General features: G+C 39.8%; 1 protein-coding gene across 2 annotated transcripts in view; it reads left to right on the top strand.

Annotated features, from left to right (window-relative positions):
- The window catches only part of mrasa (muscle RAS oncogene homolog a), a 28,957-nt gene extending 13,601 nt beyond the window's left edge, over positions 1-15,356 (top strand). Inside the window, exons 2-6 of one of the 2 annotated variants that reach the window (XM_039818573.1) lie at positions 5,239-5,493; positions 8,446-8,599; positions 9,620-9,719; positions 10,855-10,934; positions 13,387-15,356. In XM_039818573.1, the coding sequence (XP_039674507.1) occupies positions 5,301-5,493; positions 8,446-8,599; positions 9,620-9,719; positions 10,855-10,934; positions 13,387-13,486 (627 nt within the window). In that variant the 5' untranslated portion in view covers positions 5,239-5,300 and the 3' untranslated portion in view covers positions 13,487-15,356. Of the gene's footprint in view, positions 1-5,234; positions 5,494-8,445; positions 8,600-9,619; positions 9,720-10,854; positions 10,935-13,386 lie in introns of both variants that reach the window. The other variant, XM_039818572.1, reaches the window with a different exon arrangement.
- Positions 15,357-15,625: the final 269 nt, after the last annotated feature.

The following is a 15,625-nucleotide window of genomic DNA, read 5'->3' as shown; positions in this document are numbered from 1 at the left end:
CACCCATGAGAAAGAGAGAGACATCATGGCTTGCAAACAAGCATAGTGGCAGTTGGTCAAGGCCACACCCTCACCCTCCACCTCCCTCCTCTCTCCTCCTCAATAGCTACAGACACAGAAATGGCACATCATAAGGAAAGCTCATTGTGGGACTGGCTCTAGTGGCTGTAATTCTGCACCAAGGCTGAATTTCGGGTAAGAGACTTCAGATACAGTATTAGGGGACCACTAAGGCCTATATGCAAGCATCCAAAAAGCAGCATGTCATAGGACCTTTAAACAATATACCTTTTTCAAGGTAGCTACATTTTGAACAGAAAAAATAAGTGTGATTAATCACAATTACATTTTTGAATCAATTGACAGCCCTAACAGCTATACACTGTTGGATGAGCTCCATTTCCCCTGTCCATAATACACAAAACAGCCGTTTTCAGATGTATGTGTTTTTAGGAGTGGAAAATGTCATCTTAGTTTGGATGAAAGGCCAAATCTGAGAGGAAATGATTCAGATACATTGGCATTAGTGTGAATACAAGTGTTGCATACAATACTGTAAGTATTTCCTCATGCAGCATTGGTTGGCCCTCTAAAACATGATGGTGTAGAAAGCCATATAGCCAGTCACATTAGTCAGATGACTAATTTTGGTTGGGCACATATTTAATCAAATTTTCTCTACCAAACTTACAATCCCAAATTTGGTTTAAACTGGTGTCTGTGGATAATTTTAGTCTCAGAATGGTGAGTAATGTTTCAGAGACTTGTGCGCTCCACCAAGTAGATGGGAAATGCTGAGACACAAAACAAGGTTGTGACCTGACTTGGCTTCAGCTAGGCCCCACCAGGCATGGTGAGAAAGCGGTGGCTGGTGGCAGGTACTGTGATTTCACGGTGCTTCTCAAGCTGTTTTTCTTCACAGCACTAAAATGTGCGTAAGGCGGTGTCTTGTGAAATGGTATAGACAATTACTTGTGTGTGGTTTTATGACCGCCAGCCAACTAACTGATTGACTGAAGAGGCATGTTAACATCAGGAATGTGGCTTGGAAATTCTTTGCCCAACCTGGCTGGTTGACTGATGCAGAGTGACTGATTGGCTGGCTGGCTTTGGAAAGGAAGGAAACATCTTCCTTCCCTCTATTGTGCTGGGCAGGAAAGGATGGACTGTGGCCAGCTGACAGCTGTTTCCTGGTGGATGAAGGAGGAATGGGTGCGTGGGTGGTTCTCTGCTTTTGACAGTTGCTAAAGTTTCATGAGAACTAGAAATCTGAAGGTTTCAGAGTAAGATGGAGTATATTAGTTATTTTTCAAATTTGTTTAATTTTTAATTTGTATGAACACTGTGATCGGCTTGACTGAAATGGTTGTATAAGTGGTTTGCATGTTTTAACACATTCACTATAAATCACATATACTTAACATTGCTCCTAAAATGATTTACAGATTTCTTACCTTCCTAGTTTTATTGTAAGTTACATTAACATTCCGTGTTTCCCACCAAAACGCTTTCGTTTCTTTGAGGCCTTATCAAAGTGTTGAATACATTTTTTTCCTCAACTACGTTCACAAATCATTGTTTTTAATAGTATAAATCCTGAATAGAAAACATCCACTGGTTGTTAGCTTACAGTCTTGCGCAATAGTGTAAAACCGGCAACAGGAATGTGTATTGTGTGTCCGCATGCAATGCCTACGAGGACGCACACGCACAAAATGGGGACCCACTCATAAAAAACATTGCCCAATAGAAACTCCACAGCATACCTTTACATTTGCTTGATTTGACTTAAACCTAGATTTTGCGTTGCAATGGCAGTTCGGGCGTCGTGACTATTTTGACCAAGTTGAATCGAGTCCATTCCAGTCTAGGCTAGTTGCAGTTGATAGTCGAGAGATAAATCACATGGTGCTTGGTTTTAATTATTATAATCATATTCCTACTTTTGATACATCATTTTTTACACGTTTGAATTCTATGTCTTGAAACAGAACTGTGAATATCATGTAGAAGGAAAAATAGCGATAAAAAAACTAGCCAAGGGCGCCTGGGTAGCTCACCTTGTAGAGTGCGCGTCCATATAGAGGTTACCCTTTGCTGCATGTCATTCCCCCTTTCATAACTGCAGCTGTCCTATAAAATAAAGGCCTAAAATGAGAAGAAGAAAAAATTAGCCAAAAATGGGGCAAGCATGGTAAAATTGTGGTGTCTATTGTATCAACAAAACACTATTTCTATCAACTTTGTCCTTGTGTACCCTGGCTTCCTCTCTCTCACTCTTCTGTTTCCGATTTCTCTCACCCTCCTCTCCGCTCTGTTCTGTAGCTCTCCCTTCCCTTTGTGGGAGCTGTGGTGGGAGCTTTTTGCCACATGAGCATACATACATAAACACATATTAAAGCTCCTATGCAGTATCTCTGTATTTATGTAAGACTCTAAAAAAGAGAGAGAGTCTGATAATAATAATAAAAAAATGTTGAGTACTGTACACGCTGATCCCTTGAGATGTAAGCACAGAATGCATCTGAATCATTTGCAAATGTTTAAATAGATTTTCTTATATTGAGCTTCTACTGTACTTCACTTGTGGAAAAAAATACTCTTCTTCTGTTAAACCACTCCTATTCTAGCAAGATGGATGTTTGTTTTTGTTTTCAAAAGGCCATAATTACAAACTACAGTTATCCGTCTATGTCGAAGCCATCATATTTCTCTGCTGGTTCTGTGGTTATACTGGGCTACTAAGAGTTGACATCATTAACCTGATTTCTGCCCAAACCAGGCTCACCAAGGCTTGTTGTAGCCGCTTTTCCATACAGTTGTGATATTCATTCTGTGAGTGGCTTTAATTTGAGCCAATGGCGCGAGGAGTGGAGTCCTAAAAGGCCTGTCTGTTGCATACAACCCTTCATCCAACCACTTTATTGTGCCTGCTGCTTCATTTACTGTTCTTACTTAGGCTACATTTAAAACAGCTTACTAACAATATGACAATGCTGTTTCCAGTAGCAGTAGGCCCAAGGTGCTAACCATAGACTGTAAATATTAATGGACAAAGCATCTGGTTCAGCGAAGTGCTGCAAATGTGGAAGTGCCTTAAACCTGCATTCTATCTGAATTCCAGCAGGGGGAGACACGTGCGGTTGCAAAAGCGGGTCGGTTTCTGTAGAAGTCTATGAGAAACAGAACCCCACCTCTAACTTGATTTATTACCTCAGTAAACATTTTCATAATGAGTTTATGTTCTCAATCGCTAGTTTTAAGTCTTCTGCAACACAAAATGATGTTCATTTTTTGAATTATGGTCTCGTTGATTTTAAAATCGGCGATAAAGCAAGGGGTGTTTTAGGGCGTGGCTATGATGTGAAAGTGTGTAACATAGTGTCGGCAGCTCCTCCCTCACTCCTCCCCCTCGTCTAAAATCGTCCAATCCGCAACCACGATGGCTACGCCCATAACGACAAACTATAGCAGATCACAAACCAATGGTTACATTGACAGTAATAAGTAATACGTCCTCATAAGCTGTTCACATAATAATACAGCATTATAATAATACAGCATTCAGATGAGCCCAAAAAGAAAACAAAATATCCTCAATTAAAACATGAATGTGGTATCTTTAAATATAAAAATAGTGCCACTTTAAATGAATATAACGATGTAATAGATTTCAATGACAATGGAAGGTTATTCCAGTCCATAGGAGCTTTATGACAAAATGCTCTTCTCCCAATTTCCCGATGGATTCTTGGTATAGCAAAAAATGAATGGAGCAAGTGACGTATGGGATAGACTGAGGATCCTTCAGCTCTATCAAATGTGTTTTAACTTATTTTCTTTCTTACATTTGCAAAGCCTATTTTGTTTTATTTGAAATCCAGCATGTTTACATCCATTGTAAACTTTCTTGCAGTCTTCTTCCTTCTTCTTCTTCAGTCTTTGCTGGTGCATTGCACTGTATCGTGACATGTTACTGCCACCTGTAGATCAGTGGATTAGCGATAAACTATTGGCAAGAATGTGTATCGCGTCACACACGTGCGATGGTGAGTGTGACCATAATGCCGTGCTGTAGGTCAGTGTGGTTATCCCCTGCTTTGAAACCAAAGTAAAAATATGTATGATCACATTTTGGCACACCGTGGTTGGGCTTGGCTTGGACTTACTTCTACCTGCGCTCCCACACAGGTAGAAGTAAGTTTGCAAGCCTGTGTCTGAGCTGCACGATATGAGGAAAATATGCGGTTATCGAATATCACGGTAATGATTTTGCTTGCAATTAGTAAACCGATATTAAAGTGTTCTCAGTTTTGCATTTCTGCTGCCATCCATATTCTGCTAAAGTACAACACATTTCTTTACAATAAATGAAAGCAAATCATTTCCAACATTCCTTTTATTGAACAAATTGAACATTGAATTGAATATAAAAGGCACCACTAAAAAAAAGTGACGGTTGCACTTTAAAGTGTAGTTTTCTACTGATTATTTTCTTTCAGCTAACACAAAACATCTGTCTTTCGTGATATGTCGCAGCGTTTCGCAATGTTAATTGCGCCAGTTGATATCGTGATGACGATAAAAGAAAGGATCCAGTATATTGTGCAGCCCTAATGCACAGACACAAAACATGTTCAGTTCTACAAAGCTTCAGTAACAGACACAAACATACATTTGCAAGTCCACAAAACTCCTGTTGAAGATACAAAACCCTGTTTTCAAGCCCTCTTTTTTGAATGATATACAGTAATCCATAGATTCTGACCATTTTCAAGTCAATACAGTCGTCCCCGTAAGATGCAGTTCCTGGACAGGCTGCTAGACATTAGCTCCAAGTCAGTTGTTCCACTTCAACATGTTTTTGCGTAAACCTTTTCACTCTTCTGCCATATTGCAAAGCCATGTCCAGCTGTCATTCTGCTTGTTGTCTTTCTCTGGTGGGTGCAACTGTGAAAATATGTTTTAGGTGGGCTTAAGGGGGCGCTGAACTCTCTTTTGGCCTCTCTTTCTCTATTTTTGTACTATTTTATTTATTTTTTTCCCTATGTTTTTTCTTTGATCCACAACTCCTAGCTGTGGTCTGTGGTCTCCATGGTGATAAGAAAGCAGCTGCAACAAAAAACCTTAACTCCTCCCTCCCTTGTTCTCTTTCCCTCTGTCTGTTGCTCCCTTCCCTCTCTCTCTCTCTCTCTCTCTCTCTCTCTCTCTCTCTCTCTCCTCTCCTTTTTCAGCCAGGTGTGTCTCCATAGCCACCTACTAGGCTACTTCTCACCGTTACCACCACTGTCGAGGTAGCCATGGCGACCAGCGCCCTGCCAAGTGACAACCTGCCAACGTACAAGCTGGTGGTGGTGGGGGATGGTGGTGTTGGGAAGAGTGCCCTCACCATCCAATTTTTCCAGAAGATCTTTGTGCCAGACTATGATCCTACGATAGAGGACTCGTATCTTAAACACACGGAGATAGACGGACAGTGGGCAATACTGGATGGTGAGTAGAAATGTATGTGCATGTTTATTAACCAGACAGCATTTGAGTATGATCCTATCTCGCTAATCTTCTGTCTTACTTTTTTATTATCTTTTGGTTTTAATAATAATAATAATAATACATTTTATTTATGGGCGCCTTTCTGGACACTCAAGGTCACCTTACATGACAATAAAACATGTCCACCCTGGACCAATGAGTGTTTATAATGTTATTTTTTTATTTTTATTTTTTTAGCTTTTAAATACATTCCAGTGGTAGCTGTTTCCTCCACTGTGCGAACTTTGGAATAGCAATTCCCTGAAAGAAAATTAACGGCATTTAGAAAAAGCCACTGCTGTGGTTGTTGCATGTGAGAGAAATTATGCATCATTTCATGCTATCCTTCCCTCAATAAAGTATTTAATTTATGTTGGAAATATATAAAGTTCTGAAAATAATTATAAAACCAAAAATCTGTTTTTTATATTTTATGGGAAGGCATCTTTGTCTTAACAAACTAATGACCTCTGCCAAAGCCTGAAAAAATGGTTTTGACCCAGTTGTTCTGTAAGGGTAGCCAAGGCCTGACGGTGATAGGAAAGACAATTGGGTCACAGGGGTTACAAAATCCACAAGTGCCTCTTTGGATTCTGAAAGTGTGTGTGGGCGGACGTGATCACACAAGTCGTGGAGGAAACAAACTCTTATTCAGAACACGTAATTGCAAAAACGGGTCACAATAACACAATTGCGCAATGTCATTCTTAAATGATTACTGCAAACTGGGTCAGTTTATATCCATTAGTAAATACATTTAACAATGCTTTTGGTTAGAAGGGGTTCATCAATTCATATTTGTAATAACACTGACTCTTTATGGCAGCTTTGAAAGGTCCTAGCATGCTTGATAATTACCTAATTAAGTAGAATCAGACGTGTAGGTGGTGCAATAAGAAATAAAATAAATGTGACATGAAATGCCTAATTACCACTGCAGCTGAAGCGCGGAAATTAAAGGTGCTCTAAGTGATGTGACGCATTTTTTAGGCTACAACATCTTTTGTCACATACAGCAAACATCTCCTCACTATCCGCTAGCTGCCTGTCACCTGAACACACGGTAAAAAAACAGCAACAAAAACAAACTGCGCCAACCTGCACAACAAACCATAACAAACAGTGTTCCAGCCAATAACCGACAAGAAGGAGCTGGTTGAGCCATCACTGCAGCAGCGTTAGCACGTAGGCTACTTCCACAATGCGTATTCATGACTCAACCAGCTCCTTCTTGTTGGTTATTGGCTGGAACACTGTTTGTTATGGTGCGTTGTGCAGGGTGGTATTTCAGAAAGCAGGTTTAGTGAAAACTCTGAGTTTGTTAACCCTGAGATGAGGGAAACTCTGAGTTCTCTTTCTGTTTCAGAAAGAGAGGTAACTTCACCTCAGAGTCAGTTACTATGGTAACTGAGCCTGTGAACCTAACCTGGTCGGGAGCAGGTTTTCTTCAAGAAACCTCGAGTTTCTCTCAGTCTCCTCCCTCTGACACAGCGCTCTTCCATTTCCTCATTCATTCAGTCTGTATCAGGCGCATTTTAGCGCAGTTTGTTATCGGCATGAATAAAAAAAATATATGTTGGTTTATTAACCATGTTAGGCAGACTATACAAATTTTATTTCTCAAAACATGGCATTTCCTTTTGTCTACGATTTGATGAAGAAGCTGCTTTACTTCACAGAGAGTTAAACATACGTCGGTAGATGATATTAAAGCCCAGACATTTTAATTTTCAGATAACTTACTATTTGAGCGGTAGGCCTATTGTTTTTCTTCCCAGTCTATCAGGTTATGTAGCCTAGGCTACATAACCTGATCCGTCCTCCTATCACTAACGTCACCCATCTATGCTCTTACATCCCAGCAGATTATTTGTGTCTCATTACGTTTTTTTGCAAATGGCATTTGTCTTTACAACATTGGTGATGCGGAGAATTTTAGTAAAGCCACTGTAGCAAAGCGCCGTCAGAAGAGTGTGACTCGATCGCTCTGAAACGTGTTTTGAACGTTTTTAAAAGGAGTTCCACAGTATTGCAGGTGAATGATGTAAACCCTTTGAAATAAAAGATTATAGATTATAATTCTGATAATGATGGTGCTGCAGCCTCAGAATTAGGACTATGACTTTTTCGCCCGCAGGATTGTACCTAAATGGAATAGATTATAGGTTCAATACCATTTCACCAGTAATATTAGGCTATACTTATGATTAAATATGATATACACTATATTAGAATGTACGCATTTACTCTAGCAGCAATTTTCTCCCACGCAAATTCTCTCTTTTGCAGCAGCCGCTGTGTTTTTTTTAAAACTCGCTGTATGTGCGCATGAGTATTTCCGCCGACCCGTTTGTTTGTGGTTGTTACCATGGTGAATCGTAGTATCATGGCTCCATTCATGCTGCCTTTTTATTGTGGTGGTCCACGTGCATTAACCGACTCTGAGTTGATTGAACCAACTCATATCAGCTGTTCTGAAACTGAAAACTCAGAGTTTCCCACCTCAGGGTAAATCAACTCTGACATCAGGGTTAGACTCAGAGTTTGTTAAACCTTCTACCTGAAATACCACCCTGGTTGGCGCAGTTTGTTTGTGGAGCCTGGGCTGTCTACAGAGGCCGCGTTTTTTTACAGTGTGTTCAGGGGACAGGCAGCTAGCGGATAGTGAGGAGATGTTTACAGTATGTGACAAAAACATTTGTAGCCTAAAAAACGCGTCCCATCACTTAGAGCACCTTTTAAACAACCTACAACATATTTATTGTCTGTATATTTAGTAGGAAAGGTAGTCAAAATTGTATACTTACTTACTTACTTAGACAAGATATGAAGTACAGTACACTAAAAAAGTCAGTATAAGAGACACCCTTCCATGTAAAGTAATACAAGCTTGTGTACTCTACACCTTGGCAGTGCTGGACACAGCCGGCCAGGAGGAGTTCAGTGCGATGAGGGAGCAGTATATGAGGACAGGAGATGGCTTCCTTATCGTCTTCTCTGTGACCGACAAAGCCAGCTTTGAACATGTCGACCGATTCCATCAGCTCATACTACGGGTCAAAGACAGGTGGGTCACAACAGCTCAGCTTAGCAATGCATAGCAGAAACCACTTTTGTTCCATGCACAAACATAACGAAGGACAATGGATGATTTGGTAATGATTAGGGCATTCCTACTGTATATACAAAACTCATGTTCAGTGACTTTTAAATTATGTTATGATTTAATGCAAACCCCTCATTTACACTGCTGGAAATCAAATCACAGAATGCCTGGAGAATACTTCCACTTATAAAGAACAATATTTGCAATTATTTGGAAGTGAAAACATAAGAGAATGCACCCAAATGCCTAATACATCAACCATTGCATTGAAAATCTGTGTGTGCAACTAAAATGGTAAATTTAGTAAGTCAAAGCTTGCTGTACCCGGAAGCCAAAGTTGCCAAAAGAGGAAGTAGCTCTGTCAGATGTAGTAGACGTTTACAATATGAAAAACTGGGGATTTGTTTACTTCTGACCACTAATGTTGTTTGCCCTTTTTGAATTCCATTCTTGTGGTTAATAGGTTTTTGTCCAAACTGTTGTAACCAATAGATATTTGGATCGAGATCTGGCCCCTGCTTCACTTTCTTTAAGCTGCAGACGAGTTGGGCAGAACATCAAATTTGTTTGCAACGTTCTAATCCTTTGTTCTGTGAATGTCAGTTGTGAGAGAAGAAATACAACTGTTCTCTGACATTGACTGAAAATAGGCAATAAAACTGAGCTTGAGATGAAACAAAAGTAGAAACTGGAACTGAGCTGAATGTCCATATTTAGTGGTGCTCTGCTGTAGCTCTTTTTTTTCTGCAAGATTTGAATGTTAGAGAAATCTAAGACCCCTCTCAGGCAATGTGTGAAGCATGTGATCTTTCTAATCTAAATGTAAACCTAACAGGTCTTTCGAAAAGTCTTTAGACCATCAGTCACTTTTAATCACTCTTTGAAACCAGTGCAAGTGTTTTTGGATATGCATTATTGAGTTCTTGTGTGTGTGTGTGTGTGTGTGTGTATGTGTGTGTGTGTGTGTCCTTTCCCTCTCAGGGAGGCCTTCCCCATGGTGCTGGTGGCAAACAAAGTGGACTTGGTCCATCTGAGAAAGGTCACCGCTGACCAGGGCCAAGAGATGGCTGCAAAACATAATGTAAGTGGTGGACCTCATCGTAGGCTTTTTTTTGCAGTAAACTGATTTCATATCTTTAATTGGATTTCTTACAAGAGTTTTCACATGAGCCTGTGTGCACTACAGAGACTAAAGACAACGAAGGCATTTCTGAAGCAACAGTGAGAGGAAAGCTCATTGCTCGCAGAGTTGTGTCCTTGTATCTGAAATAATTCAATACAAAATCTAAATAAAACTCAATGGAATTAACACCAAAAGGTTAATTTGGTTTCCACAGCTGCACAGTAGACTATTGTCACCCATTTATAGCTAACAAAAAGAACACCTTGATGATACGGACGACTATATCTACATTAAGCTGTCTACATTTTAAAATGCGGTCTTCATGTGAAAACATTTGGCTCCACATTAGAATTTGCAGGTCATTTTTATTTTTTTTATTTTTACCTCTGTCATACCTTGAACACAGCATAAAGCCAGAAAGCTGTTGTTACTGTAATCTGCGAATTCACTGATTTAACTGATCAGGGAGAACTTGTGTAGTTAAGTGAGTTTTGTCCAGAGGGATTCAGGGGAATTGACAACTCACTCTGGCACAGAGTCGGCTAATTCCAGGGATGTGACGCCTTGATTTTTCTTTCTATTTTGCATTCAATGGTCCCTTTTTAATTAAGCAGTTTTGAAGTGATCATGTTCAGCCTGGTCAATATGTACAGCACTGTTTTCCCCCACTGACTAGCATCAAAGACAGCTGATTCATCACTGTCATTTCCTTGACTGCTTGGCATGTGCGAGCGAACATTTGTCTCCAGTCTTTGTCTCTGTGGTGAGATTTGAGTTATGTTTTTAATTGGTGTTTTCACTGATACAACGGTCCTTCTCTGTCTTCATGTGCCTTTCTACTGGTTTCAGGTCATCAGGCAACTTGTAATTGTGACCCTTATTGTTTCTTAACCGTGTAGCATTTGAGGGCTTTTCATTGTAATGGCTAAATGCAAATCATAGGTCTCCCTATGTGGTGTATTGCTATACATTATACAATATACCAGTATGTAGTTATTCAACTAAATTGGTTATTTTGCATTTTAGTGAACAATTAATACCACTTGAATACCTCTTACGCTTAGATTTGGAATATGTCTGCTTGCTTCTTCAGATAACTTATATTGAAACCAGTGCCAAGGATCCTCCAATGAATGTGGACAAAGCCTTTCACGAGCTGGTTCGTGTTATAAGGTAACTCCAGGTTCACTTCTGTTTATTCTCTTATTTTCATGAGATGAAGACTGTGAGATCTTTGCATACAAAAACAGGTTAACTTGCAATAACAGCTGTCAAACTGCTTGAGGACAGTATTGATTGGCCCTTAAGAATCTATTGTTTACAGACTAAAATACAGCCATTCCATCTAATAAAATTGTCTCCACTCAAAGTGTGTCACCCTTTTCCCCTTAGTGTTTATTTCCCTTCTTTAGTGTTAGTGGCACAGAGAGGGTGTTATGTAAGGGCAGTGGAAGTATGTTTAGTAAGAAGTGGAAAGAAAAAAGCCCAGAGCTATTTCCTGTCTTGACACATGCAATTTCAGAAGAATTTCATTTGTGTCCATGTTTTGAATGTGGTCATAGTCTGTTTTAAGGCCTTCTCTTGTTGCAAGGACCAATAAGCAACAAGTAGGCATGCCACCATGGTTTAGGCCCTATACTCAGATACCCTATTACACAGCTGTACCTTTGTGTTTGTAAAAAGAAAGGGAAAGTTTTCATTGTCCACATGTCAGGTCGGTTATGGACTCATGAGGAATCTTCTCCGTTTTGGTCCATTATAAAAAAAAGAAAGAAAAGCAAGTGGAGTTGATTGATAAATCAACACTGCCCTCTTGTGGTGAGACTGTAGAAAGCCAGTCATACAGGGGGTGGATAAAGACAGGTTGTGCTTTTTTCTGACTGATGCATTAGCAGTTCATGCAGAAAGTGCATGAAAACAAGTCTGCCTTGAAACTCACCTATAACATGTTTAATTTAAAATCTCTAAGAGGTGACACGTACTATTTATGGCTCTAAGCTTCATATGACTTACTAATTGTGTTATAAAACTGGTCGCTCAAATTAAGCAATCTGATTGGTTCGTAGCCGTGATATAATAACCACCTACAACTATGATTTTTGAATTCCTTTGCACAATAAGAATCACTCCGCATCTGAAAAAAGACAAAGTGATACAAAGTAGCCTAACCTAGTTATCTAGTAGGCCTAAAAGCCATTAGAAAATGGAAACATTGAAGGTGAACTTGGATCTCTTGGGTGGCCTGACGATGGAGGAGAGGATTTTGGAGTGCCCATCTCCAGAAAAGAATGTCATCCTTGTGTCTCCTCAAAGACACAGAGTTTACAACGTGCAACAATGTATTCATCGGCGTTGTGAAAACACTGAGAAAGGCTGTTCATACATAAGTCTCTTTATTCTTCTCCAGTGTGTTGTTGTCATTCTTTGTATGCTCGTTGAAGGCCAGCGTTGCATACTTAAGCCTGTTTTTGTCTCTTTTGATGGTGATTTGGCGTAGCTGCCGATTGTCTTCCTTTCCCCTGAAGTTGAACATCAAACCACACTTTGTTCACTAGCCCCTCCGGGGTGTTGGGATCAAGCACCTTCTTTATTGAGTTTAAGTCATCTTTTGATATTGACGCATGATGGAACTGTCACGTCCAGTCCCTTCTTTCTCAGTGTTTTCACAACGCCGATGAATACATTGTTGCACGTTGTAAACTCTGTGTCTTTGAGTAGACGCCAGGATGGACTGAGCGCTGGGTCATTAATCTAAGGGTTAAGTCCAGCACGGAAACAAACGTAGCTGCTCAGGCCATAGATCTCACCATTTACGGTTTCTGACCGTGGCATAGAAATCAGAATTTGTTGCGTCTTTTAGGCCTACTAGCTAACTTGGTTGGGCTACTTTGTATCAGTTGGTCTTTTTTCAGATGCGTCGTGATACTTATTGTGCAAACAAATTTGAATCATAATCGTTGTATGTGGTTATTATATCACGGCTATGAACCAATCAGATTGCTTTATTTGAGCTAACCATTTCATAAATGAATGCAAGTAAATAGTAAAATATGTAATCAATATAACGTTAGCCTGTGATGAAAAAATAAATATGCTAGCAACTATATTCCACAGCAACCGCCTCAGTCGGCCAGCACAGGAAGGACTATTTTATTGTCTGCGTCGGGCCGAACAACGCCCCTTAGCTGTGCTATAATCACAACCCACAATGTTAAAAGATTAAAACAGATCACATATAACATGTTAATTAGTGACCTTAATAGGTGCCTGTAGGCGTATGTTATGACCTTTGTGCTAAGCTAACTGACTGCTGTCAGTAGCTTTATATTTACTGTACAGACTTTAGAGGGTGGAATAAATCTTCTTGTCAACACAATAAATAAGCCTATTTCCTAGAAAGTTGGATTATTCCTTTAGTACTAGTTTTCACTTTAAAAATAACCACTGATTTGAATGAACTCCTCTTGTATGATGGATAAAAATAAATATTATGAGCCAAAATTGAAACTATATAGTCGGATAATCGTATTGTTAGATGTCACAAAATGCTGGTGAATTGATCCTGAGTTCAGATCTTTTTGTAGAACATGTTTTTTTTTCTTTTTTCTTTTCTCCACACCCACAGACAACAGGTGCCAGAACGAAACCAGAAGAAGAAAAAGAAGATGAAATGGAGAGCAGAACGTTCAGCGGGTTCCCACAGGTTCCACTGCGCCATATTGTGACCTCCCTCGTCCTGTCTTATCATTCGTGAACATACACATATACACACCCACATACCTTTTTGGATGTCAGGGAACTCCCCAGCAGCTGTTAACTACTGGAGCACAAAAGGGAGGGGAGGGGGGGCGGGGGGTTGACCATGAATTACTGGATGGATCCAGGGGGGCGGAAGGCAAAGTGAATCTGACTGATGTCCCCTCACCCTTCACAAAGCCTTGGAATGAGTAATGTGCTCCCTCTCCTCATCTTATGGTCCCTTTCAAAGGTCTATAGATCCCTCCCATCTCTTTTCAAAACAGAACTACCGTGTCGCTGAACTGTTTCTCAGTTAAGTGTCATTTTTTTTTAATGTCATTTCAAGCGTGGCACTAGATGACAGACTCTGGGGGGGGGGGGAGCCAGAGCTCAGAATCACCTTGATATTTGGATGGAACTTTTGTCTTCTTGCAAAAGGAAGGACAAAGGGAGGACGTTTCTCATGGAGTAACTGCCATAAACCTGCTGGTCATCACCTTTCTGTCCTCACACTCCCACAACTTTTCTGGAAGAAAAGCACCCGTATAGAGTGGACATCATAAGGGCATGGCAGATGAATGTGAGAGTTGTGATTAATGATTCTTTTTTTTTTTTTTGGTATAGTGGAAATAGAAGTTGCGTGGTGTTGTCGATGAGTGAACTGCGAGTTCTGTGAGTGTAGCGTGAACTTTGTGGTGTTGTAATGCCGTGTTTTTTTTTGAAATGTCAGTTCAGAGAGGACAGAAGGACGTGTCGTAGCATGCGAGAGAAAGAGAAGTGATGGGATGCTGAGAAAATGTGTCATATCGGTTGACAGGTGAGCGCTATGGTCATATCAGCTTGTTGAATACGTGTTTTAAATATTATAATTGTAAAGGAGAGTAAGGTCGGTCGGTGTATGTGGTTACACTTTAATGTAAACATAACAGGGTTTATTCCAACACTGATGTGTCAGCGGCCATGTTTTTTTTATTATTATTTTTTTTATAAAAGGATCATTTTCCCACCATAAAGACACAGTATATCAGTGCCACTTTGCATCAATAATTTAGTTTTTTTAGGTTGCCTCTTTGTCACTGTCAATGGCATGATGGGTGCAGTCTTCATCAGTACTGTATGGACAATAGCCCTGATATTTCCTTTGTCTTTTTTAGTCTTAACAGATTGTCTTCAAAAACAAGTTACGTTCCATGTTTTTGTATCTAAAAACAAAATATAGAAAATTACAATTATATTTGTGATATATAAAAAAAAAAAATCTAATTATGCGTGGCAATGTTAAACAAATTCAATGCTGTTTTACAAAAGGATCTGTAGGAAATAATGAATGAAATAGAATAGACAAGGGATAATGAGCGCTTCATGTCTTCAGATCTGAAGCAGCCTGGAGAAGCTGATTTGCACTGGCCACTAACCAAAATAATGTGATGTCACTTTATTTTAAATCTAGGGGCTTTTTCAGACCGCAGCGCTGAATTCAGGATAATTGAATCGTGCTCCGTAGAGGAGAACACTCCTTTTAGTTTGGGGATACATACTGTAACCGTGGGAATACATCCGAGTTAGCATGCCTGTCTGAAGCAGGCAGTGGGATGCTCCTAGGGCTTAAAGCCATGTCAACTTAGCTACAGACTAAGTTTAGTTGGAGGAAAACCACACACTCGAAGCAACAACACATTCAGTATATTCATGTCTGTAGTCGTGAGGTGGATAGGAATGTACAATTTAATAATAACCTATGAAATGGCTTGTACTGTTAACGCACTAAAGCTTCGGTGGACAACTTTGTTTTGTCTGGGTGAATACCGTCTCTTGGAGGAATACATTTTTGCACTTTTAATACAATTTCTCACTTTCCTATTGGCATGTTGTTTTCTGTTCAAACCTGTAAGTGAAATGAAATGAAAGGCACGGTCAAAAACGATTTTGAATGTAAAATCGAAAAACAAAACGAGCAAATGGGCAATTAGCGTTGTAGCCCTGCGTGCCTGTGTATGCCTGTTGCCTTGGCGATGATTGTGACTGAGATTAAATCATTTGGAATTTAATCATTCAAAAAGGTGTTGAAAGAAACGTTCCATGTGACTTGGTTTTAAAGCTATAGTGCGTAGTTTCTGTCGCCCTCA

This window comes from Perca fluviatilis, chromosome 12 (genome assembly GCF_010015445.1).
Source record: "Perca fluviatilis chromosome 12, GENO_Pfluv_1.0, whole genome shotgun sequence".
Lineage (NCBI taxonomy): Eukaryota > Metazoa > Chordata > Actinopteri > Perciformes > Percidae > Perca > Perca fluviatilis.
Note: the sequence above shows the minus strand (reverse complement) of the source record. Positions and strands in the feature narration are given on the sequence as shown.